The sequence below is a fragment of the Bos grunniens genome, chromosome 17 (assembly GCF_055505025.1).
Source record: "Bos grunniens cultivar Pamir isolate PY7600 chromosome 17, Bosgru_T2T1.0, whole genome shotgun sequence".
Classification (NCBI taxonomy): Eukaryota; Metazoa; Chordata; class Mammalia; order Artiodactyla; family Bovidae; genus Bos; species Bos grunniens.
The window spans coordinates 4,205,618-4,232,629 of NC_141181.1; the positions used below are offsets into that span (position 1 = coordinate 4,205,618).

The 27,012-nt window shown below is 50.0% G+C and overlaps 1 protein-coding gene across 12 annotated transcripts in view; it reads right to left on the reverse strand.

Moving 5' to 3' along the window:
• Positions 1–682: 682 nt before the first annotated feature.
• The window catches only part of TMEM131L (transmembrane 131 like), a 173,506-nt gene continuing 147,176 nt past the window's right edge, over positions 683–27,012 (reverse strand). For 11 of the 12 annotated variants that reach the window (XM_086345878.1, XM_086345886.1, XM_086345876.1 and 8 more), the window contains 10 exons: positions 26,380–26,528; positions 17,911–18,035; positions 14,928–15,094; positions 13,646–13,831; positions 11,172–11,250; positions 10,229–10,308; positions 5,247–5,367; positions 3,154–3,245; positions 1,715–1,854; positions 683–1,089 (listed from right to left, as the gene is read on the reverse strand). In XM_086345878.1, the coding sequence (XP_086202004.1) occupies positions 814–1,089; positions 1,715–1,854; positions 3,154–3,245; positions 5,247–5,367; positions 10,229–10,308; positions 11,172–11,250; positions 13,646–13,831; positions 14,928–15,094; positions 17,911–18,035; positions 26,380–26,528 (1,415 nt within the window). In that variant the 3' untranslated portion in view covers positions 683–813. The remainder of the gene's footprint in view (positions 1,090–1,714; positions 1,855–3,153; positions 3,246–5,246; positions 5,368–10,228; positions 10,309–11,171; positions 11,251–13,645; positions 13,832–14,927; positions 15,095–17,910; positions 18,036–26,379; positions 26,529–27,012) is intronic. The other variant, XM_086345875.1, reaches the window with a different exon arrangement.

A 27,012-nucleotide genomic window follows, 5' to 3' on the forward strand; every position in this document is an offset into this window, starting at 1 on the left:
CATCCCACTCAAATTCCAGTAAAGACACAACATGTAAAAATTAGCCATTTTTATTAAAAGTTGAAAAGTTTTCAAAGTTTATACATGCAATCAGGTAATTCCAACATCAGGTGAATCTCTAAAATCACTGACAAGCAAATACACACTGGCCTGGTGACCACGCACCAGCTCTGTGACCTGCTCAGGGCTCGTCTGTGGACTCAGCCTGCTCGCTCGGAGGGAACCCTGACACACTTACCGGCATGTCCCTGTTGCTGCTGCCCCCCGGGACTGGCCTGATGGAGACGAGGGAACATGCCTGCCACGTGTCAGCAGAACAGCGCCGGGCTCTGCTCCACCCCGCAGCCGTGCCCACCAGGACCGGTGTGTCCAGGCAAGTGACTGGCAATGAGGTTCCCAAAACCGGAGGCTTGTTTCAACAAAATCTCCCCACCTGAGCCGTGGGCCAATTATGACAGCATACCTGGGAATGCTAGCCGACCGAGGTGGCTTTTTGCAAGCTCCCGGGGAGCCGATGCTCATGGAGGTGGACCCACCACAGCCCCTTCTTTCCCCACTCTTACCTTCTTAGATGCCGTCCTGGTTCCGATGTGAACATCCGGCATGTCGACGCATTTCTGGAGTCATGAGGCTTTGTTTCTATCACCGATTTGTGAAGGGTTAAAAAAACAGAGCACCCAGATTTCATAAAAAAATTTATTTTCATATAAAAGTGCCAAAATATCCACCAACGTCAATCTATCTCAACACCAGTTTACGCTAGTCACCCAAACACAAGCCTCTTTATTCACATTGTTTAGACTCGAATCCTTTTCATACGTTCCCACAGTAGCTCGAGTCTCTCGACAGTGGGAAGTTTGCATTCCTGTTCGCTGTGCTAGTCCATATGTCCAGGTCCATGTAGGCACGGAACGGGTTAAACCCGGGGTAATACTCCTTGCACATGACTGCCTGGTTCTCCATGTGAGCCGAGTGTTCCGTGGTGGGGTTGATGGCGCAGCAATTCTCATACACGTCGCTTTGCGGGGCCCAGATGGAACCAAAAAGTCCAGACATTGGAGACAAGCTTCGGGTGCTTGTGAGGTAGGGCTGAGGCATGCACGAGGAGGGGGGAGAAAGGAAATATGTAAAGAAATAAAGAAGCCTTAGAAAGCAATGTCAAGGCTGACTGCATCCTCGGGGCTGCCGCAGTGGAATGGACCCCGGCCGCCTGGATGCCACCACACTATCCTCAACCACCTTGGTGTCTCTAACTCCTCTACTCAAACAGAAGGTCATGAAATTCCCATCCAACTAGATAAGCTCATTTCAGGTCGAATGCCCTCTATCTGTAAAAACGCGGTGGAGCAGGTGTGACCTGGGGGTAGCCCTCCAGACCCACGGGTGACCCTGCCTGACCTTCCTGGAAGGTTCATCTCCTCTCCTCCCACAGGCGGAAGGTCAGCGGGGCCACAGGAGCCCACCTGCCTCCCGTAGGGCTTCCTGGCCCAGGTGCAGCGTCACTGACAACCCTCTCTCCTTGATGCGGTTTAGGGCATCCTGGCTGCCAACGTCTGCAGGCCCCCGTCCATCCGCCCACTTGGGAGGCCCCTGCAGAGAGGAGCTAGCGACCCAGGGGAGCAAACCAGGCTCTGGTGCATCTGAACCCAACCCTAACCCAGGATGACGGGGGCGGCGGAAGAACCCAGGGCACAGCAGGGCAGGCGGCACTGACCGGAGAGCTGATGAGACTGGCGTGTCCCCAGGCGGTCGGCACGCTGGGGGGGCTGCCCCAGGCAGACGGGGAGCTGTGGTCAATGAAGTCCGTCTGAACCTCAGCAGGACAGGGGAAGCCGCTGGGGTAGTTCATGCCTTCTGCAAAGAGCGGAGACATCAGCAGAGCAGAACACAGTTCAGGAGAGAATGGAATTCTCATCCTCAGGCAATAAGCTTTCAAGGACTTACTGTGTTGACAAGTTAAAGACAGACATAAAATAATTACTCCATGAAACACAGCACCTGGTAAGCCCTCAGTGAGGAAGTTCTTCCTCTGGGCTTCATTTTCTGTGTGTGATAATCTGGCGGGACTCTGTAATATACAGAGTACGCTGTAATACTGCTATGCTTTATAGTAGTAAATACTACTGTACACTTAGAGTGTCATGGTTCTTTCTAGTCCTTAAACTTTTCTTTTATTGCCTGTCATGCCAACGTTGGCCATCTGCACATACACCACATGCACTGATAAAGGCAGGAGAAGACCAGGCATTTCTCAGACGGCAGTAAGAAGGCATAAACACAGCCTCACGCACAGGAAGACAGCGACCACAGCACCCCCTTGTGGTTGCCATGCAGCACTGCATGTATCAGAACCCAGATACGCACAAGCATTTGCACATCAACACAATTGAGCACAAGCATCTGCAATTCATCAGTTTCCCCTCCGTGCGCTTTCCCTTCCTTCTGCAGCGCTATCCAGGGGTGTAAGAGTCAGAACATGCTGAGGAACAAGCACGTGAATCATTCTACCTCCCTTGGGACTTGTCTGCCTGAAAAGAGTAACTAACAGGGAAAGACCCAGCCCCCCAACAGATAGTGCCCATTCAGGTTCACGTAGGTCCAAAAGGCCCTGTTCCACCGAATCTGAAGGACTAAACAGAGCAGGGTTATTTGTACATGTCCCCAGACCCCTGGGTCTAGCAGGCTTTTTGAGGCCATATAAAATTACAAAGGCAAGCGTGCACCCACATGAAGGCTCAGCGGACAGCTGGAAGATGACTCTCAAAGGCACTTTCTCTGCAGCTAGCGCCCTAAGTTGGAGAATGCAATGGCACCCCACTCCAGTACTCCTGCCTGGAAAATCCCATGGATGGAGGAGCCTGGTAGGCTGCAATCCATGGGGTCGCTGAGGGTCGGACACGACTGAGCGACTTCACTTTCACTTTTCACTTTCATGCACTGGAGAAGGAAATGGCAACCCACTCCAGTGTTCTTGCCTGGAGAATCCCAGGGACAGGGGAGCGTGGTGGGCTGCTGTCTATGGGGTCACACAGAGTCAGACACGACTGAAGTGACTTAGCAGCAGCAGCAGCAGCGCCCTAAGTACACACACCCTTTCGGCTTTGACTTTCTGAGAATAAAAGGATGTCACTGGGACTGTCCAAGCAGCTTTACCTTCTGGAAAGGCATTGTAGTCGTTCAGTTCCAGGGGGCAGTACACACTGGGAAACTGGCCTTCACACGTGGCGTTCCAATCAATGAAACTGCTATAGAAAACAAGGGGTCTAGTTTCAGAAACAGGATGTCGACAGACCAAGGAAAGAAAGAGGAAAAGGATCTTACTGTCCAGCATCCTCATCACTGCGAGTTCTTCAGTTTGCGAAAATAAAAAAAGAAGTTTATCGTCACAGGATCAAAGACCAACTCCAGGCTCACCACCAACAATACAGTGCGGCAGGAGGGACGGCTGGGACCGGACACCCCCCCTCCCTTCTCTTACTGGATTACAGCTGCTTTACGTCATGTGAGTTTCTGCTGTGCGATGACGTGAACCTCCGTGCACATACACGTACCCCCTCCCTCGGGGGCCTCCCCCGACGCCCCAGCCCACCCACTAGGTCACCACAGAGCACCGAGCTGAGCTACCACGGCTACACAACAGGGTCTTTCTACCTATTTTTTCACGGTAGTGTATATACGTCAGGGCTACGCTCTTACCTCGTCCCCCGCTCCTTCCCTTGCTGAGTCCACAGGTCTGCTCTCTACATCTGTGTCTCTAGTCCTGCCCCGCAAATAGATTCATCTGTACTATTTTTCTAGATTCTATATATATGCGTTAATATATATGTTTTTCTCTGACCTACTTCACTCTGTATGACAGACTCTAGGTCCATCAAGGGGACGTAATTAATGTACAGCATAGCGAACACAGTCAGTAATGCTGTAGCACTCTGGTGAGAGAGACAGAGGTAAGTCTTTATGTGATGATGATCATTTTGTAACTATAAAAATATCAAATCACCATGCTGTACACATTGATTATAATTCCAAAGAAAGTCAGAGGTAGAGTTTGAGCTCTTGAGTCCAGTGAGTATTTGGGTGAAAGGGGAGCAGGGGAGCTCTTTCTAAATGAAGCAAAACAAATAAATTCTGCATGGATAGGGGAATGCATCAAAACCTGGCTTTCAGTTTGCCAGAGAAGTACTTCCACTCAGACTGCAAAAACTTCTCACCCCTAGTTAGGTGTACAGCCATGTAAGCAGGACTAATATTTGAAAGAAAACTGCTCTCCCTTCTAACTAATAGCTATCATATTCTGAAAAAAAAAAAAAAAACCCAGCCAGGTTTGTGAAGTGAAACCAGAGGCAGGATCCACGGCTGTGGCTCTGTCTGCAGCAGGAGAGCCAGATGCCGCTGGGGGTTCGGGCACCCACTCTGGGACTCTCTCACACCCGCGCTAACGACCACCTCCGCTGGCCAGGCCGGCACTCAGCTCCCGTGAACCGCGCCATACAGAATGGGATTCTCGGTAGATGCTTTGATCCCGATTGCAATCTGGATCTTCATTACAGAACAAGAAAGTAACAACTTTGTAATAAGCTGGAGCCCCTAAAAAACCTCAAATGGATTCTGATAAAACACAGATATTAACATTTTCTCAAGTGTTCATCATCAAATGATAAATCCAATGGTAAGTCTAAGACGCGGCCATTGTGTAACTATTTTTCAATACGCAAAATATTCGATCTTTAAAAGCTTTAAATGTGTTCAAGATTAATGCTGTGGAAAACAGAAATTCCTGTTCCGTTAGCGAGGAGGAATTATGACGGGCTGTTTTTGTTTTTTCAGTTGTTCCTTTCATCTTTTCCATTTAAAAAGGAAAGCACTGGTGTGGTTACTGGCTTCCTTCCGGGCTTCCCTCAATTTCTGGCTTACAATTTCTCAGACATCGCAACTCAAGTCCGAAAGGCAGATGGCAACACCCCGCCGAGAGGCTGCGGAGGAAGCCGGGTCAGACTGCGGCAAGAACAGGCTCCCAGCCCCGCCCCGGGCGGGAGAAGGTACCTGCTGGGCACCCAGGCTGCCGTGAGGACCGGCTCCTAGCCCCGCACGCGGGGCCCCCAGGCCGCGGGAGCACGTACCTGCTGGGCACCACAGGGCGTGAGGGCAGCGCGGCCGGCCTGCCGCTCTCCGGGGCGCACCCAGGCTGCCGTGAGGACCTGCTCCCAGCCCCGCGCGCGGGGCCCCCAGGCCGCGGGAGCACGTACCTGCTGGGCACGGCGGCGGGCGGGGGCAGCGCGGCCGGCCCGCCGCTCTCCAGGGCGCAGCCGAAGCCGCCGGTCACACACACGGGCTGCGCGGGCCACAGGTCCCCTGGAGCACAGAGACCTGTGGGAGAGAGCAGCCCTCTCAGCCCCGCTTCCTGCAGGGCACGCACCTCCTCGCCCCCAGACAGCACCCCCACGTCCCCCACGGGCCTGCCACGCCCAGCACCGCGGATAACGAGGTCACGGGAGTGACTCCTCAGCATGGAGGGCCTGCTTCCTGCAAAGCCCCGTCAGGGTTCCAGGACACGGCCATGAACAGGCTGACGTTCAGGTGAGCAGAGACACAACAGGCAGGAAGAAGCTGGGGCAATGGCGCCGTGACAAGAGACACGTAATTCTGTGGCAGAGGAGGGGCGGCGGCCTCGGCCCCAGGAGGCTCAGGGCGCGGGGGCGGGGTGGACATGAGTGAGCCCCGCTGTCCAGAGCCGCCCCCACGCCTTCCTGGGAGGTACCTATCCCGGCTCCCCCGTGCTGTGGAAGGCCTGCTTGCAGGGTCAGCCGACACCCGCCACGCGGTTCTGAACCGTCTCCTAAAGCTGCCCCGGGGAACCCAGGCCTCTGCTCCTCCCAGCCAGCACCTGCCAGGACTTACACGGGCCTCCACCTTCACCACCACAGCTGCTGCCCAGCCATCTGTGGGATGCACGGAGAGCTGGACGGACAGACACACGCCACTGGTTGGTGGCAGAGATTAGAGACAAGCTGGCCATCTGCACACAGGCCGGGCCTCCACAAGGAAAGACTAGACTCAGCTGTTGGAAATGCACTCGGGACCGAAAGATTCACCAGCCAGCCGGCCACACGGGGGCACTGCCTGCCTGTGCTCCTAGAGGAGGCGGGTCCACCGTGGGGGCCCAGCGTGTGGACACAACACTCACTTTGCAGGCATCCTATGAGCCCTCGGGGAGCTGGTGGTAATCACCCGCCTGCAGACCTGGAGACGTGCAGCTCAAGATGGTCCCAGTGACCCTCCAGCATTTAAAGAAACACCACTGGAGGCGACGTAGCTACCACAGCAGTGGGGGTACCTCAAAGATGAGGCCTGCCTCCTAGGACCACCCTGGTGCTTTAGGGCTGGCTCAGCGGCTGGGCCCAGACCCTGTGCTCAGTCCTGAAGGGCAATGCATCCTGTCCCGAGTCCTGGTGAGAGCCGCTGGAACCAGAGGCTGGATGAGCTGATGAAGAGATCTGGTTCCCGTTCTGTCAGTCAAATTCACCAAGAACTGCTTCTAGAGTCACATGCTCACGAGCAAACGAACCAGCGGCCAGGACCACACAGAGATGAGGTGCGTGCGTGCTGCTGTGAGACTGTCTCTGGGGGTCTCAGGCGTCTCCACGCCCCCGAGAGGGGGCTCTGGCCGCCCACATTCTGACCTGTCTTTCCAAGGACAGCCACTGAACAAGGTCTCAGGAGATGTGGGGAAGGTCTCAAGTGTAGAGCAAGGGGCAAGTCTGCTTTGTCCAACGTGATAAAGACGTCATCTCCTACCTATTATTAAAAACCAAAACACGTAGGTTTCCTAAGCGTGGGGCTCCCTTCCTGTAACGCGACCACAGACCACCAGCAGGTGCAGGTGGGCCCTGGGTGCCCCCCACATCACCCCTCAAAGTCTGAGGACCTGCAGAAGTGTGCTTATGAGGCTCTCAGGCTGCTCGTTGTGCTAAGCATCCTGTGCCTCTGACCCAAGCCTCCTGTCCTCTGGTAGCGTCCAGAGAATCACGGCAGGCAGGCCTGAGCTCAGGTGAGCACTGCAGACCCCTCACCGCTCTCCACAGTGACGCGATCCGATTCAGACCCAACACCACCCTCTGGCTGCAGTACTAAAAACAGACGGTGAGGTGGCAACACATGTTGACTAGGCTCACTGTGGCGACTGTTTTGTAAAATGTACGTATATTGAAACCTGGAGGCGGGCACGGCAACCCACTCCACTATTCTTGCCTGGAGAATCCCATGGACATGACTGAAGTGACTTAGCATGCGTGCACACACATACATTGAATCACTGTATTACTTATATGCCAGAAACTAATAAAATGCATGTATCAATTATACCTCAAAAGAAAAAACAAAAGATGAGACAGTGAGGGGAGGTGAGAGCAGAAGCAGAGACTTGTCAGGAGATTGTGGTGATACCCCACGTGAAAAATAACGGTGGCTGAGAGGAGATGTGCTCAGACTCTGGGTCTATGTGAAAGGCAGAGGCTGAGAGGTCAAGGATGAGCCCCAGACCTCTGCCTGAGCAACAAGAAAGTGCGAGTGGGAGGCTGTGTGAGGAGCAGGCTGAGGAGGGAAGTGTTCAGTCTGGGACGCCCACAAAGCCCCAAGGACAGACAGCAGACGGCAGCTGGTGGTGCGGGGTCCAGGCCGACAGAGCAGAGGTGGGGCCATCAGGGGGCTGGAGGGGGACTGCACCAGGACCCCCAGGTCACAGCCTGAGCAGAAGGGGCAGGGTGGGCGTGGAGACTGAGGACAGAGTGGGGCTCACAGACACAGAGGCAGCGGGGCCCCAGACACACAGGCATCACCGCACAGCCAGCCCCGCAGCCTCAAGGAGGACGGGAGGCTTGTCAACAGGCAGATGCTGCTCTGAGCGGCTCTGCAGAGACTGCCAGGCCCGGGAGGCCAAGGGAGAGAGGCTGCTGCTGCATTCAGGCCAGGCCGGCAGGGAGGCTCCCAGTGCTTCTGCTGTGCAGAGGGGGCTGCCCACTTGGAGAGAGCCCGGCAGCGGCACTGTGACACATGGGCTGCAGCAGAGGGTGGAGGACAGAGCGGGCGGAGCTTCTGAAGGCCTCTACCAGCTCCTCTCTGCCCCAGGCAAACAGGAGGCCTCGGCAGAGAAGACGGGGCAGAGCGCTGAGTGTGGGAGTGGGGAGGGTGGGGTCCACAGCGGGCCGACCAGTCATGTGTGCTGTTCTCCACTCTCTCAGCCACAGGCAAAGGAGCCGGAAAACCTGGGCAAAAGCATGCCTGTGGCTGTGGAGGTGCGTGCAGTACAGGGGAGAAGGCTCAGCAGGGATGTGATAGCGGGGCAGAGGGCAGAGGCTGGCATGGGGGCTGAGGGGTGGGGCGGAAGAAGAGGCTTGAGATAGGCCCTGCGGACAAGGACTATGAATAAGGGCAGTTTCTGCAGAAACTAAAGGGCCTAAATAGGGATTTTAACAGGTCACCAAAAAGTAAAGTAAGCAAACTTAATTCAACATTCAAAAAACTAAGATCATGGCACCTGGTCCCATCACTTCATGGCAAACAGATGGGGGAAAAATGGAAACAGTGACAGGTTTTATTTTTTTGGGCTCCGAAGTCACTGAAGATGATGACTGCAGCCATGAAATTAAAAGACGCTTGCTCCTTGGAAGAAAAGCTATGACAAACCTAGACAGCATATTAAAAAGCAGACACATTACTTTGCCGACAAAGGTCTGTGTAGTCAAAGCTGTGGTTTTTCCAGTAGTCATGTACGAATGTGAGAGTTGGACCACAGAGAAGGCTGAGTTGAAGAATTGATGCTTTCAAACTGTGGTGCTGGAGAAGACTCTTGAGAGTAGCAAGAGACTCTTGAGAGAAAGGAGATCAAACCAGTCAATCCTAAAGGAAATCAACCCTAAATATTTACTGGAAGGACTGATGCTGAAGCTGAAGCTCCAATACTTTGGCCACCTGATGCAAAGAACTGACTCAATGGAAAAGACCCTGATGCTGGGAAAGATTGAAGGCAGGAGAAGGGGATGACAGAGGATGAGATGGTTGGGTGGCATCACCGACTCAATGGACATGAGTTTGAGTAAGCTCCAGGAGATGGTGATGGACAGGGAGGCCTGGCGTGCTGCAGTCCATGGGGTCACAAAGAGTCAGACACGACTGAGCAACTAAACAACAAAAGTAAACTGCAGACTGTTAACAAAGACGAGGCAAAAACGCACTTGAAACACATACGCACAACAGGCAGATGAGAAAAGATTCTCCAACTGACAGAAACACACAGGAGAAAGTGGGAGGCGTGCCTGCTTTGACGCAGGCTTTCTTCTTCCTCATCATGAGCTAAATCCTCTCTCCCCTCTATCACCTCAAAGAAAAAACCTTTCTAAATCTTGTCTCAGAGAACTACTGAATTTAACAGTATTTTTTTCATAGAAAACACTTATTTTTATTGGACTCACAAATAACTTATATCTGGTGATAATTGGACAGCCTCACGGAGCCTCCTCCTGCGTTCAAAGTTAACGTGCTCCACTGCGCCGAGCAGCCTTTACCTTACACCAGGGACACGAGCAAAAGCAAGAGGTAGACGGTGCCCCTGAGGGTGACCAGCAGGCGTAGCCTGAGCCTGGCGAGGCAGGACGGAGGCCCAAGGAGAAAACAGGAGACGTGAGACAAGGGCACGAGAAGGGATGGGAAGGAGAGGGGAGGAGGAAGAGCGGGGAGGCCTCCGGGACAGACCCTGGGCGGAGCGGCTTTCCTTCCCACCAGCCCCAGGTCCACGCCCCGGCCACTGTCCCCACCCGTCCCCACTGTCCCTGCTCAGAGGGGCCGTGGAGCTCAGCATGTGGCCTTGGCTCATGCAGGGAAAGACATGGGTGTGGTCGACGTGGCTAATGGAGGTACTGGACGCTCGGTCTGCTCCCTGCTTTTCCGCCCTCTCAGATGAGAAGAGGAACTAAAGGCAGCGGCAGACCCCGTTGAGGGGCTCCCACCCCGGCTCTGGGGCCACAGGCCACCTGCGCCTTCCCTTCCAGGAAGGAGGTCAGGGTCCTAGCAGAAGGGGCCCCAGGAACACCAGGGTGGAGGGCAGGGATGCTCAGGAGCCCAAGGTGGGGGCCTCGTCCGGCCTCACTCCCAGGCCGGCTCCGTCCGCCCTCAAACTCCGTGGCCAGCAGGGTGGCGTGGACACCTGAGCAGGAGCAGGAGCCACGGGCCTCACCTTGCTCTTCAGCAGCAGCAGGCCCAGCAGGGAGGCTGGGGCAGGGAGCATCTGCAGGCGCGGGGAGGCCGCTCACATCGCTGAGGGAGAGCAAGGAGAAGAGGAGCCGCTGAGTGTCTGCAAACAAGTCTGACTGGGGCTTGACATAAATCCTTCCCCACACCAAAACAGATAGATACTACAGACGTGAAGGCATACACCCAAAAAGGGCTGAAGGATATTAGATTCCTAAGACCCAGCCAAGTCTTGTTTTAATAAACAGCACCTGCACAACTTTAACTAAAGTAGCTCAGACGCTCTGCAGTTCCCACTCGGCCTCCCTGCAGCGGGCAGCAACCTTCCACCCTGTGCTCATTCTCTACCCCAAAGAGAAAGCACAGAGCTTTCCTCATCCAATTTCATTTTTGTGACATCCCCCCTGTCCCGTGGCACCTAAAACCTATCTGCCCCCTCACTCTGAAACTCAATCCACCTTACATACCCTACCCCCCTCACCCTGCTCAGTAAATGGGCTTGTTTATGTTGTCTGAGGCTGTGGAAATCATCACACAGTGAAGCTGTAAACATGTGATGGTCTACTAGGTCCTTTCACATTTCTAAGAACCATCAATGCTGTTTTATTTCAAGTCCCAGCAGAGTACCTGGCTCCCATTCTTATTATAACTACTGTTCTTTCTACTTTCAGGACATAGAATTTTTCTAACACAGCCATATCACTGAAAGGACCAGGGATACCAGAGATGCTCCTGCATGAATGTGTTATCTTGGAAGGAATGTATGTTTTAAATTATTAATAAAACCAATTCTACTCTCATATCATTAAAAGGTTTTCCTATTTTTAGCCTGCAGAACTGAAAACAAAGAAGAAACACACAAAATAAAAAAAAAACAAAAAAGCAGTACTTGAAACATATTTATAAAAGCTGGAAAACCAAACACTTACGTGGGATTGCAGATGTTACGAGAAAGATTCAAGGAGATGGGAGCTTCAGAAGAAAAGTCATTTTGTGAAACACTGTCTCCTGCATAAAAACAAAAAGATGACCAGAACTTTTTATAAGCATAATTCAACTGTATCTGTTCTGCATTTAAGATGCAGACTGCTAACATTATTGACCTCCTTGAGTGACTTGTTTTTCACTATTCACACATCCAGTAATTTTTTAATTAAAAAACCTTTAATGTATAAATATATATAAAATTGGGATCATACTTTAAAAACACTTTCTGCTTTTGGTCTTCTACATGATTATTATATTGGGGACATTTTCCTGATATTTATTATGCAATCTCCAAACACAAGGAAACTGCACCTAATGCCCTGCGTCACAGGAAGGCATCAATCACCGTTCTCTCTTTCTTACTGTGGGCCGCATCCCACAGGCAAGAGCTGCTCTTCTGTTCTTGTTCATGTTAAGCACCAATTTAAAAACACCCCACTAACATCAACAGCCAAACTGCCTTCAATGGCCAAGAACACCAAGCCCACCACAAACAAATACTGCAATCCGCCCTGCACCCAGGCTGCACGCGCTCCCCATGCGGGGGGCGTCGTGCCTGCTCAGGAGGGGACTGGAGAACAGCTGATGACTTATGTGTAAGACACAGGACAGTCACAGAGAGATGTCTGCTGTATGCAGGTGGACTGAAATTTTATGGGGGGGGTCACTAGGCAAGCAGTGCCTAAAAAGATGCCTGCAGGAGAAGCCAAAAACGAGAAAAAGGCTGAGAAGAAAGACGGAAATAACAAGTAGGTGGCTGTCTCGGTTTTTATGGGATCAGGGTCCTGGTCCCCAAGACAAGAGCTTCTGTTTAGGTATCCCTGTCGGCAGGAGAGAGCGCAGAGGTCTCTATGAGGAGCAGGAGGCTGGGAAAGGGGCTGGGCTCTGGAGAAGCCATGGGTTTCTGGGTGTCCAACAAGCCATGTGACCTCTCCGGGCCAGACACTTCGGGGCCAGGGAGCCAGCCCCCACTCATGACCACGCACACACACAGTGAGTGCCCCCAGGATGAACCCCTGTCTCCCTGCTTGTCCTGGTAAGAGCTCAACCTGTGCCATGCTGACTGTAACAGTGGAAAGAAGTGGATTAAATCTTCACACAGACACAGAGCTAGAGCAAACCACGCCAAGCGAGAAGCTAACAACGCAGCATGCTCCCTGAAGCACGGTCTCCTTTACGTACGTTAAAGACGATTCTCTACTTTGTTGATGGATGTATGAATGTAAAATAAAACACAGCGGACAGTGAGTCTCTCAAGGAGGGGGAAGCGGAACAGACTATGACACATTACATTAAAAAAATGAGGGTAAATATGACAAAATTAAGAGTTATTCATTCTAGGTGATAAAAATATAGGTGCTTCGTTGACATTTCCTATATCTGTAAATTTTTCAAAAATAAGGGAGGACCACTGTTCATAGCAACATTAGTAGAGTACTCAAACGATAGAAAAATCCAGGTGTCCATCAAGAGATGAACAGCCAGATAAACTGTGCTATGAAAACACAATGAATAGTAACTCAGCCTTAAAACGAAGGAAACCCTGGTCCATCACAATGGGGATGAACCCTGAAGACATCACACTAGATGAAATAAGCCAGTTACAGAAGGCCAGGTATGGTATGACTTGACTTACCAGATACTAGAGTATTCAAATTCACAGACAGAAAGCAGAGAAGTTCACAGGGTTGCAGGGCACGGGGAAGGGAGAGCTGTGGATTTATAGGTACTGAGTTTCTGCTTGGGAAGGGGAAAAGGTCTGAAAACGGATGGTGGCAATGACTGTACAATAATGCGAATGTATCTAATGCCCCTGAACCGCACACTTACAAATTGTTAAAATGGTAAATTTGGGTTTACATGTATTTTACCATAATAAAAACATGTACAAGTGAAAAAATAAACATGGAAGTTCTCTGAGCTGTTTTCAAGATACAAACTTAAAATAATGATAATAGAGTGAGGGAGGGAAGGAGGGAGGAAGAAAGCACAGGGCTTCCCTGGTGGCTCAGGGGTCAAGAATCCGCCTGCCAACGCAGGAGACACAGGTTCCATCCCGTCTCTGGGAAGATCCCACCTACCACAAGGCAATTAAGCCCGCCACAACTTCTGAGCCTGTGGTCTGGAGCCCAGCAGCCGCATCTACTGAAGCCCCGGCACCCTAGAGCCTGTGCTCTGCAGCGAGAGAAGACGCCAGGAAGAGGAGCCCGTGCACCGCAGTTAGGGAGCACCCCCCACCAACCCGACTACAGAAAAGCTTGTGCAGCGAGGAAGACCCAGCACAGCCAAAATAGGTGAAATAGATAACAAACATTAAAACAAAAGCAGAGCAAAGCAAACACTGGACGCACAGCCTTCTGTGCCTGGGCGGGCCCTGCGCGGGCGGGGGAGGCCCCTGGCGCAGCCGCGGACTTACCGGGCAGCAGGCAGCGCGGAGGGCCCACGGCCGGCTTCCTGTCCCCGTCCGAGCTGCTGGCGCTGCTCCAGCTGCCCCAACTGCCCCGGCTGGCACGCACGCTGCCTGAGGAGCTGCCACAGTCTGAGCCGGAGTCTGAGCAGGACTTCTCTGCGCCCTTCTTCCCCGGTTTCTGAAAGTAACCCTCTGCGGGAAGCGAGAGAGGAGCTGGGCCACTTCCAGAAGAGGAGAGTGCCCGGGTGGGGAGGAAGGCAGGGCTCGGCTTCAGGCCGCGCTCCCTCTGCCCCTCCGGCGGGAGGAAGACGCTCCCTGAGCCTGAGGACTGGCCTGAGCCAGCCGCTGCCGACCACACGCCCCCACACTCCGCGGGCGATGCACGCCATCGGGGTGAGGCCGCCAGCAGCCGGGGCGACGTCAGCCTAACAATAGTTCTGGGAACAGCAAGGATTTCTCTCCAGAAAATCAAGACTACTCTCCTTGGGCTGGAGACATGGAGGTCATTTCTTCTATTCAAATGTCTAAATAAAACTGAATCATGTTGCTGTACATCTGAAACTTGACACAACATTGCAAATTGACTATACTCTAGTAAAAATATTTTTTAAAATGTTCATCTCGCATTTCAGAATATTATTTACGTGAGGGTGGGAAGAACCTCCAGGAAGACCACAAAGACCCAGGTCTGGGCAGACCCACGTGTGCAGGGCAGGAAGGCGAAGCCCATCAGGTCTGTGTTCTGGGTGCAGCCCGGTGGGCACATGGCTGGGAATGTGGGTGCTGGTAGGAGGATCGTGACTGCCCGCTCTACACCCCACCCCGGTGCTGCCACATCCACGGCTGTTCCTCTCCCGCTCTCTGCCCTCCCTAGATGGTCCCCGGCACCTCCACTGCCCACTCCTGGGGGCACTACCCACTCCTCTGCCGACGGCAGCCGGCTCTGCAAGAGGTGCCTGCCCCCTGGGGCAGGGGCGGGAGAACAGCCACTGTTCCCCCCTGGCTCTCCCCGGCTCCCCTCTATCCAAGGGGGTCCTGTCTCGAGCAAGCACCCACTCTTCCTCCGGCCGTCTACATGACACCATCGAAAATGGCCAGATTTCAGGGGTGTGGAGGTCAGAGGGACAACGTGAGGGCTCGGGAGAGCCTCAGCCTCCTGTCCCATCCAACAGCTCTCCATTCAGGCATGACGACACTCTGCCTGGGAAGTGATAACCTCTCACCCCGGTACTTCCCCACGGAAACAAGCCCAGCAGAAGTGGGTTCGTAGCTCAATGCGGTTCCGTACCTGCCTCTCCCTGCGTGGCAGGTAAGCTGCTTCCAGAGCTGGCACCTGCTTTGCATGCTTCCCCAGGGTTTTCCTGGATACGCCAGTTCCTTACGTTGATGTCACTGCTCAGCTCAGACCTTTCAAACTCACTGCACACCAGCTTTAACTCGCTCTGGTCGGAAGGCCTGGAAGAGCCACGGAAAATCCCGTCTGCACGGTATCCTGCACACACACATACCTGCTCTCCTTGAGAATGAGCAGAGGTGCGAGTATGAATCTGTGACAACTCAAGCCCTCTTCTCTCTGGGGGTGATGATGAGTAGGGCACAGAGATCAGGAAAGACAAGACTTTGCCATTTTAGAACCAGAACTAAGGTGGAGTTCATTTACTCGCTTTGCATTTTACAGTGAGCGGAGTGAAACTGCACAGGTTAAATGAGTCGCCCAAGGCCAACTGCTAAGTGGCAGGTGCAGGTCTAAAACCCACAACTCTCGGCGTTTCTTCCTCGGACTTGGTGTAAAACGACTCTGGGTGGATGATCCTGCTTCCTGGTGTCTGGGGGAAGGTCTCGGTGTTAACTTATCTTTTCTCATTCATTCATTTAGCAAACGTTTATGCAGTGACCACCACGAGTCACATATTGTTAGGAAAGGTGCAGTATCTATAAAGAAGAACATTTTTTCCCCAAGGAATTCACCGTCCCACACTTACATCTCTCTAACTAGACCATGAACTTGAAGGAAGACCTGAAATACAGGTCTTATAAATGGAGACACAGAACTGTGCTGAGAACACTACAGGAAGGCCTAGGTGCTTATTTCACACAGTCCGACTTCTGCACCTCACGTCAGGTACGACTGCAGGATCTGAGCGTGAGATGGAGTCGGTGGTCTCCCTGGTTTCTGAGCACTCAGGGCAAAGAGTAGAGACAGAAGCAGGAGCCACGGGAGCAGAACGGCCAAGAACCGTCAGCTACATAAGCATCACGTGCTCATCTGATCACCTATAAGATACTTCACAGTTATTCTGTAATAACTTAAATTTGTTTCTTTCGCATGTCAGAAATCTGCTTTCAAAAATATATCTTAACATTCAATTGATGAAATTCCGCCCTCACCTTTTATCTTTGTGTGTGTCCATATCAAGCAAATACACCACTTTAAAGGAACCACATAAGTCCATCAACTTTTTATGAGAATATAAGGGATGACTTTCCTTTCTATAGGAGACCACATTGCAGCTTTCAAATAATGTAAGAATAATTACCCATGAAAATAGTATTTAACAATTTAATAGATCAATAATTACCCATCAATAATCTAACAGTGGGTATCTGTCTTTTTTTTCCTATTTGCATGCTGCTGATTGCAGGGCACAGAATCAGAGCCTAAAGGCCCCCGGGGGGTGGGGAGCGGACGACCCTAGTGGCCCAGGGGCTAAGACTCCAAGCTCCCGAGGCAGGGGGTCCAGGTTCGGCCCCTAGTCAGGGAGCTAGGTCCCACATACTTCAACTAAAGATCTGTGTGCTGGAGCTAAGACCCAGCACAGCCAAATAAATAAGTAGCTTTAAAAAAAAGGCCCCCTGGGGTCATTCGGCCCTCCTCCCCGTAAAGCAGGACACACAGGGGCAGTGGAGGGGCAGGGGGTGGGCATGTCACAGGGCTGCATCCCAAGGATCCAAACAAAGGACAGATGCTGTGAGCAACATCTAGGTGCCCCCACCCGGGGGTCCTGGCCGCCAAAGGGGCTGTTCTGCCAGACTTCCCTTCCAACCATGAGAGCAACTACCACAGCAACATGGACTCTTCTCCACACAAATGTGGAGCTGCCAGAGAACAATGGGACAGACACACATGTAACCACCTAGCTGAGCTCACAAGAAAGAGGAACCTCAGAAGCCAGTGCCCAACAGAAGACAAGCCAGAGGGCGGAGGGCCAGCACGGGAGAGCAGGCTCTGAGGCCCACCCGGACAGGGGTCGGGGAGCCTGTCAGTGAAGGGCAGCTCAGCATGTGCCCTGGGGACCTGTGGAGGGCGGGGTCCGCGGGAGGGGCAGCGCGGGAGAGCAGGCTGAGGCCCACCCAGATAGGGGTCGGGGAGCCCGTCAGCGCGCAGGGCCGCTCAGCAGGCGCCCCGGAGACCTGCGGAGGGCGGGGTCCACGGGAGGGCTCCACGTTGGGAGAGCAGACTCTGAGACCCGCCCAGACGGGTCAGGGAGCCCGTCAGCGTGGGGCCGCTCAGCAGGCACCCCGGGGACCTGCGGAGGGCGGGAGGCGCTCCGCACACGGAGTCAGGATGGACACACTATTGATCTAGTGGGGAAAACCCTCGAGCTGTGGAATTGATGCAAAATTAGGTTGAGAGAGCCACTTGTGGAAACTCAGGCAAATGGGATTCTCACAAATCCTGGTGGAACCTTCACTGGCAGATAACCAAGGTTTACCAACAAAAGTGTCTAACTGCCTGGGGTCACCTCTGGCTCTGGGTGCAGCCCAACCTCGTAGCGTCGGTACCTCACTTCCTGCATGGAAGAACCTTTCTTCCGCAAGACGGAGCAGAAGATCCAGTGCCTGGGGCCATTCTCGTTCATTATCAGGACCCCAGGCACCCCAGACAGCTCAGGGTCAGGCCGGGAAGACAAGCCCAGGGCTTTCTCTACCACCTGCTCCCGTCACTTCACAGGCAGAAGAACAGAGGCCCTGGCGAGGTGGAAAGGCAAGGTCTTCCCCTAAAACCTCCCATGGCTTTTTGCATTTTACCAAGTAAAATTTTAAAAATTTGTTCACTTTAAGGGGCTTTCAACAACAACAAAAGTAACCAGAAGATATGTTAATTTTAAGAATATTAATAACAACATATTTTCCTCTCAAAACACAAATATCTACACTCTCACATTATTGTATCCAACTCAACAAAAATAAGATTGAAATATAACCGCTAAATGTAAAATTACAAAGTAAATAATAGTTGAAAATTTAAAGGGATTGTAAAAATTACACACCTCAAGACCTGGGCAGCACCCCTTTTTTTGTTTTTTCTGCACATTCGATTTTTATTCCAATTTAAATTTTGTACATTTCCTTCTTTCTTCTCCTGAAGTGCCTTCTTCCTATAAGGATCTTCTTGCTAAAGAGGAAAAAAAGAAAATGTTAGTAAAGGCTTCACCTTTCTAATACACAGAAAAACCTCTGTGTGATTTTAACTTTTGAAGATTAACCCCATCTGAATTCAGAACATTCCAGAACTAGTGAACACCGAGGACATATATTTCTAAATCTCTAGTCTGTTTTCATTTCCTTTCTTTTTCTACCTCCTTCAACCTCTGCAAAAAGAAGAAAAACAAAAACAAAAAAAACACAAACTGTTGCCTATAAAATTTCTCAGGGGCTAAAAAGGAAAGACATCTGTTAGCAATTTATGGTCAGCTTGCTGTTAACCTCAACAGCAATAAATCCTCTGACCTTCACCTGTTTATTTGGTATGTGCAATTCACATGAATTACTACTGAAGAAAAGTCATGTAAAAACTCAACTTAGAGGAGTAATTTGTGTATTTATGTTTTTATTTGTTTATAAATGAACTTTAGGAGAACAGCCAAAACTCCAGAGAATACTCCAAACTAGTTTAAGCTTTTCAAGTAAACAAAACCAAGAATATGCTTGATGTTTTTAAATGTGGTTCTGAAAAACTTAAATTTAGCGTGAGACATACATATATTATATATCAATTTTTAAAATTTGGGTTTTTTCCTCTTTCAAATGTTGAAGGGCATGCATGCTCAGTCGTGTCCGACTCTGTGTGACCCTGTGGACTGCAGCCCACCAGGCTCCTCTGTCCATGGGATTCTCCAGACAAAAATACTGGAGTGAGCTGTCATTTCCTCCGCCAGGGGATCTTCTCGACCCAGGGATCAAACCCGTGTTTCCTGAGGCTCCGGCACTGGCAGGCGGATTCCTTACTACTGAGCCACCTGAGAAGTCCCTTAAATGTGAGGCATGGTCATATTTTTCTAACAGACCCAAGGGGAGGAGGGGTCCACTTGCCCTTTAAATAAGTAGCTCATCTCTTTAATGTCCTCTAAAACTTTTTTTCTTTCTTCTACCATGCTGCCCCTTTAAAAGCAGAAGAAAAATAAAAGGTTTCAGATGCCTGCATGTTACATGTCTGGGGCAGTGAAAGCCTCATGTATCTATCAAAGAAATATGATAGATATCACTACCATAAACGAACACTAGAAATAAAATATTTTTAAACTGCGTATGTGGTGGGATTATTGTATTTTTGCTATCTTTAACCTTTACTCCCCCCCCCAAATAAGTATTAACTTTTTCCTGATTCTGAGAGTACTTTTAAAACATGGCAGCCAAACACACAAAGTCCTATCCTATAGGACTTAGTGCCGAAAAGTTTGAAACTAAATAGACACACTAAAGATGTGTGGTCAGAGAAGGTGCGATTTTAAACATCAAATACAAAACACTTTTATTTGAATATTGCTCTCTTTGCAACTTGTGGTCAGGTAGGGGAAAAGCAGGCTCCTCCCCACCTCACTCTCCCCCTACCCCACCACAAGTTGGAAATACACAACACAGCGGGGATCTGAGCCTTTCTGTCCCAGGGTCACCCACAAGTGAAGGGCCAGCTTCTAATGGAGCCAGAAGGGCGAGCTGGGCCAGAGCCGCTCTGCTCCGTGGCCGCCTTCTTCATGCAACCTGGGGAGCGGCGTCGTGGCTCACAAGAGGGGAGCGCCGGAGGGCTACCCCAGAGGGAGGGCTGCCTGTGGGCTTCAGGAGAGTGAGCCTCAGGAGAGTGGGGGACATGCTGGTCAAGGCGTCCACAGCAAACACAGGAGCGGCAGGGGAGAGGGTGCGTGTGTGTCTGTCTGTGTGTCTGTGTGTGTCAAAGAGAAGCATCAGGTGGTGCAGAAGCAGGTGGCCAGGGTTAGCTAGGGGAAGACAGGCCAGCAGTTGAGGCCGCAGGTGGAGCTGAGGGGAACCGAAGCTACAGACTGTCGGGAAGCGGGAGGAAGACAGGGACAGCGGGTCTCTGGTTTTTGGTGGTGAGGAGGCAGGGCTAACCAGGGTCTGAAGAGTCCATGCAGATCTGAAATTAAGTCTCTGAGGCTGAACCGCCTGACCTGAACCCCACTCTGTGTGACAGGCTCAGTCATCCTGGGCAAGTAGCTTCACCTCCCTCTGCCTCAGATGGCCAAGTCTTCCAAAAGGCTGTTGTGAGGCTTCAAGTACATGACACAAAGTAAGTAGCATCCGTAAGACTGAGCTGTTATCATCATCATTGTTGAATTACCTGGTCTTCCTGAATGAGGGACAACTTAACTGACCACAGGGTGGGGAAATAAAATTTCCTAAGCTTTAATAATAAAAGCAAGGGAAGAAATAAGAAATCACAGACTGCACAAAGGCATTCTTAAAGCTACTGTACATAAGTCAAATAAAAGGAGCGAAGGGCAAACTACGGGAGAAAATTGTTTTACTATTTGACAAAGAGTTAACACCTTCACCTATGTCCTCAAAGAAAACAAGGGGCGGAAAAACACATTCAACAGAGAAGTGGACAAAGGACATGAAACGCAAGTTCACAAAACAGAGAAGGCCAAAAACATGAAGAGTTCCTCCAGAATGTTTAATAATAAAGCATGTCTTTAGAAAAGACAAATTATAGACCAACTTGTATCTCATCTTTCCATTTTGGCTTTAAAAACACAAGTGTGTTTACACTGCGTGTTTATGCCTGCAAAGACAGGGACAGGCCAGGGGTGGGGCAGTGCTCTCAGCAGGGCGAGCAAAACTGGCTTGGACATTCACATCTTAACTTAGAAAAAATACAAATTTTAAAAAACATCAGTGGTAGGATCTTAGATAATGGTATCTTGTGTTTTTCAGAATTTTACAAAAAGAATGAAGGAAAATCCTTACTTTTCTCTAGTAAGAGATGCAAACTGAAATGAAAAAATGCAACTGTTTACCTATCCCACTGACCAAGATTTTGCCAAAGAACAGTGCTGCTGAGACGGGACTAATACGACCTTTGTCATGCACCCTGCACGAAGGGAGACAGGCACCGCCTTTCTGAGAGCAAGCTGGAGGTACACGCGAGGGACCCTGACAGCTGATACTCTTTAATTCTATTTCTAGAAACCTATAGCAAGGATATACCAGGTATACGGGCCAGACTTAGTTCACCATCCTGTTATTTATGAAAATAAAAAGCTGCAAACAACTCTAATGTTCAACTGCAGGGAAATGGTTTGGATTACAGCACAATTAAGTGATGGAATGTTATATAACCATTGAAAACAAAGTTCCTCATTAATTTCTAACACGAGAAAATTCAAAATTATGACATTACAACACAGCTCTGTATACACAATAATATAATTATCCCGAGTTTTTCAATACTTGCACAGAGAGGCAAGAGAATACAGAAAAATGCAAAAAGTGATCCATTCTGGACACATCTTTTCCTCCCTTCTTTACGCTTCTATAATAGTCATGAATTTCTTTTCTAAGCGGGGGGCGGGTGGAGATCTGCTTACAAGAAAATAAACAGCCAGGGCTGGGACTAAAATTTGGTTTGTGGCTCCCAAATCTGGGCTTCAACCTCCTTCGCCAATAAATCTGGAGGAATGCTCCCCATGTGCTACAGACAGATTTAAACAGTCTTCTAAGCTGCAAAGTTAGGCCCCAAGAATGCACAGGAAAAACAAACGCTGAGCACTGCACTTGGGAATGTGTTTATTGAGAATGATTTTCTCCAAATGAACAATGAAATGGAAAGTACACTCAAGGGTTTGTAAAGAAGAGGCTACGAAACGGAGAGCAGGCCCCAGAGCCAGCAGAAAGGACTGCCCACAGCCCACCCCAACCCGGCTGCCCTGGAAAGCCACTCAGGGACTGTGAGGAGCCTCGGACCCCCGAGCACAGCCCGAGCCCCCAGACTCTTGGCCCCAGTGTGGCCCCCCGTGGAGCCTACTGCCAGCACAGAGCAAGGATGGGAGGAGGAGCCTACACGAGCCCTGGACCAGAGTCCAACGAGCGTCCGGGCTCCGTGCACGCAGGCACCGATGCAGAGGGCGAGTCTGGACAGGAGCCAGGGAAGCTCTGTGGCTGGGGGCGTGGGGGGGGGGCACGGCGCCCCCCCACGCGCAGACAGGGTCACACCTCCAGCCTGGCGGCCCTGCCCTGAGGACCCTGCCGGTATCGGCTCCCCACTCCCCTCCCAGGACGCATGGCCAGGGGGCAGCGGGGTCGGCAGCCCTTGGAGTCAGCCTCCCCTTCGCCACAGGGCAGCACAGCATCGTGTTCCCAGCTGCCTCCAGTCCCTTCTCCCCCAGGTCCACGGACTCAACTTCTGCTCTTGACCGTGCGTCCTGTCTCTGTGGCCCAGCCAGCTCACCTGCTGTCTGTCTGTCCCACTCGCCCCGTCAAGCAGACTCAGGCCGCTGGCCTCGGTGTCCGCGTCAGAGAGCTGACATCACCTTCAATGCTAACCTCCACGGGGACGCTCCCGAGTCCCGGGCCCTGGGCCTGCCTCGCAACAGCGGCTCCAGTTCCGCATTACCCACCCACTGGGTGCTCCCGTGCCCGTCTGGCTTCCCCTCTGTTGGCAGTGATCATGGTCACACCTGTCACCTCCTTGATTCTAACTACTGGGCAGTGCTTCCCAAGGGCTGCCGTCCCAAGCACTTATCACAGTCACTCCTCTAATCCTCGAGACCCTAAGAGGTAGGAACACCATCACTACTCTCATGTTTCACATGAGGAAACTGATGTTGAGTAACTCACCCAACACTAAGGAGTAAGAGGGGCTGGATTCACATCAGCTGCAAAAAAACAAAAACAAAAAACCATGCCGCTTAACCACTAGGCAACACTGCCCTGAAATGAACAGGAACGCATCACTGGGGAAGTCCCGATTCCCCAAATTCTAGTTCCCCAGACTTCAAACCCTGGACCTATTTTTGCAAATGGCTCCTCTCCTTCAAGCACTGAGGTCCTCAGAAGTCCTGAGGTCTGTCTCCTACACTGTCCCATCCTGTACACCCACTCCTGCCAAGCCCGGCCTTGATTACATCACACCGCCCAGCAGAGGAACAGCGTCCTGGTGAGAAGAGAGCCGGCACCCATCCCTGCCACCCCCAACCCAGCCTCCAAAACACCCAGACTGGTCCTGCAGAAATACCCTATTCACACATTCATTCGAGCACGTGCCAAACCGCCACACTGGCTCTTCATCACAGGCACTTCGCCACCTTTATGAAACTGAATTTAAAGATCCTCAATCACGACCTTCACGAAGACGGCAGCCTGCAGGTTGTTTTCCGTTTGTCATCCTGCCTCACCAGCCCCCGACCCTGCCCAGGGCAGAACCCTTCAACAGCTCTCATGATTTGCAGCAGGGTCCCCAAACGGGCCACCCACAGGCCAAATCCTCCAAAGAGACTTTTTGTTTGGGCCAGAGTGCTTTTAAAAATTTGATCCTGGAATTCCTGAGCAGGCAAGCATCCCTTCCCAGGGCCTGTGCTCACTTACTTCATTGAATCCAACTGAGATTCAGGGACTAAAATCTACACTTTGAGTCGGCCTGAAAGGCCTTGGCAAGCTGGCTGGACTCTGACTCTGCCTCCCCAACTTCCCCTCCTGATTGAGCTGCTTCTCGGTCAGACAATTCCCTCGCTGTGGCTCCCGACCGCGCTTCAGGGTCCCGTGTGCCGGGTGCCCATCTGCCCTCCCCAGGCTCTCCGAACACCCCCTGCACAAGCTCCTTACTGCTCGGGGCTTCCACGGCCCTGCAGGCTAAGCCGATGTTCCCACCTCTGAAACCCCTGTGACAACGCGCTGACCTGAGCACTTGACTACATGGAAATAGCTTGTCTTTCTCGACAGACCACAAATTTCTGGCTTGGAATGTCTGTGATTTTCTTATATGGTATCACACTCATTTACTTCAGTGAAAAATTCATGCTTTTTATAGAGTTTAAACAAAAACAGAATAGTATAAAAAAGAAAAAAAAGAAATCATGCAAAATCCCACCACTGAGAAATAACCCAGTTCTCCCATTGATTATTTAGCAAACCTTATTTTTTAACATGACTTTTCAAAACCTATAGGTACATAAGGGTGGCAGGACAGATGATGGGAGTAATTTAGAAAACTAACACCATGCATTTTTGGGTTTTTTTTTTTCGTGATTTTATTTTATTTTTTAATTTATTTTAATTGGAGGCTAATTACTTTACCATATTGTATTGGTTTTAAATAAAAACTTAAGGCTCAATTTTATTTGAACCTAACAGAAGAAAATCAAGTAGAACCAAAGGAATGCAACTTTCAATACATGTTTCTTTTCCACGTGAGGCATTAATTCCCCAAGGATGTCTCTAAGGCTAAGAGGAAGATGGTGAAGCACATTTTGTAGGTTCTCACCCTTTCAAACTACATGCTTCAGTTTTGTACAAAATTGGCTCGCTACCAAGAAAGAGAAAATTAAAACTTACTTTACACTCATCTTTCAATCCCACCTCCTGTTTTTGCTGATTTTATTTCTATTTCTGCTTCATTAAAGTTTTAATATTTGAATTCTGTTCTGCAACCATAATTGACAACTGTTCAGCCTTCGTTCTGGATATAAAATAGGAAGAAACCTCAAAAGATCTTTAACACTGCTTCCTCGATCCTGAGTCTATCTTTATTTTTATCTTGGGTGCCTAAATTTCACTACCTTCGTTTTTCAAGCAAGGCTGCCAAGTTCATTTGCGTTTACAGATGTGTGTTTACTGCCTTTGAGCCTCAGTGCAAGCTTCCCTGGACATAACGTTCCTGTTCACATTTTCACTGTCTCAAGGAGAGAGCACTTCTGCTCTCAGATGTTAGATGCTTCTACAAAGTCAGATTTTCCCGCCTTTTCTTTAAAATTTTTTATTTTTAATCGGAGAATGATTGCTTTACAATATTGTATTGGTTTCTGCCATATATCAACATGAATCGGCCATAGACATATGTATATTTATTTCCCATCTTCTCTGCACAATTCTTTAAGCTTTAAGTCCAACACCTTAACCAGGATGTGCCTACGTTTATTACACGGATCAGCATTTCTGGTGTACAGTGTCTCTGAATCTTTAAATTCGGTTTTACCGTCACATTGGGAAACTCTCCGTCTATCACATCGCTGAATACTTTTCTGATCCATTGTTGGGTCACTTACTGAGACCATCGTTCTTTTACATTGGACTGTTTTTGTCTTTGTCCCCCTGGTGGCTCAGCAGTTAAAGCGTCTGCCTGGAATGCAGGAGACCCAGGTTCAATCCCTTTCGGGAAGATCCCCTGGAGAAGGAAATGGCACCCCACTCTAGTATTCTTGCCTGGGGAATCCCATGGAGGGAGGAGCCTGGCAGGCTACAGTCCACTGGGTCGCAAAGAGTCGGACACGACTGAGCGACTTCACTTCACTTCACTTCCCCCTATCTATTATCATCTTTTCCCTAAAATCTTCAATCTCTTAAGATGTTTCCTCCACATTCACTCTGGTTATCTCTAAGCCTTTCCTTCGGCTCAATAAGTCATTTTCAGCCACTGCCATACACCTCTTCCAACTACATCCTCACCTATTAATTTGCCTTTAAGAGCTTATGTTTTACTGAATTCAGTCTACTGTGTGAGGTGTTCTCAAAGTTCCCTTCATGTCTCTGGATAGGTTTTCTGGATTGGAACCTTGGTCTATTTCTGGTACTTTCTGTTCCTTTTCTTCATTTTTCCTACAGTATATCTGCAGAGTTGCAATTCTATTTTTCCCACTGTGCCTGTGCTAATACATAGACAGCTCTGTTCTGAGGTAAAGCAGATAAATTCTCCTAAATCCCTTTCCCACCTTTATCTGGGAACTTTGGTTCCTATCAGATCCAAGGCTGGGTTCTGCTTTTTAGACACTTTGCAGTGGTCTACACGGTGGGACAGTACAGAGCCAGCTGGGTCAGTACCCAAGCTTTGCTCTCTCTTCTGGGAGTCTATCCTGCCAGGGCCCACACACTGAAGCTAGATGGACATCCCTCTCCTGTGGGACACTGGCTTATGCTTCTAATCAGCAAGACTCTGCCCTTAAAAAGGATGTTGGGTAACAGTTAGAGAGAAGATATATGTGACCTGGTTCTGCTCTACCAATTTTACCCAGGAGTTAACCCATTTTGCTTAAGAACAGCTTCTCTTGCAGATAAAAGCTATCTGATGTCATCAAAAATTATTTTAGTATCTCCTATAGAATTAGAAGATAAATTTTCTGAACACATCAACCTCACCAATTATCCATGTGAAGTCAAAATATATAACAATCCTCTTTGAAAAGTATGAAAAAGTATGAAATACAAATGTAGAGTTATTACACAGATATTTGCAACTTAAAGCCCTAAAACTGGGTTTTGTTCTTAAAGGCAAGAAAAAAATGGATACAGACCTCGACTGAAGGTATGTCCTGTTTCTCAGAACATCCGTCTTCTTTAGCTGCTTTGTGAATCTTCTTCTCTGAAGAAGACTTTGTGTCAACCTTTTTCAAAGTTTCACAATTGTCTACTTCATTCTTGACAGGCACTTGCTGGTTATTCCCTTGAATAAATAAAAATGATTCAATTTCTAGCTAATTATTTCCATTCACATTCCCCAAAGTTAAATTTCATTCCTACACCACGCAATCTCATTTGATTTAATGAGGCTTAGACTTAAGGGCTGTTTCTGACATCCACAATGAACGCTCTAAAAATTTATCTTGTTTACAGGTGAAAATGCACTTATATCGAGTTCTCCAAACAGTCATTAAGAGAGGTCATGGGAAGAAAGAGGAGGGACACATCACTACTCACTGCAGCATTGTTTATAAAAGCGCAAAGGTAGAAACCACCCAAATTTGAGCACAGACAAATGGATGGATAAAGATAATGTGGTAAATAGCATGGAACACCATTAGCTTTAAACAGGATGATTCATCACACTACAATACGAATATAATCAGCACTGCTGAACATACAAACAAAAACGGTTAAGAAAGGGGAAAAAGGAATGAAGTTCCAGCATACGACACAACACGGGAACA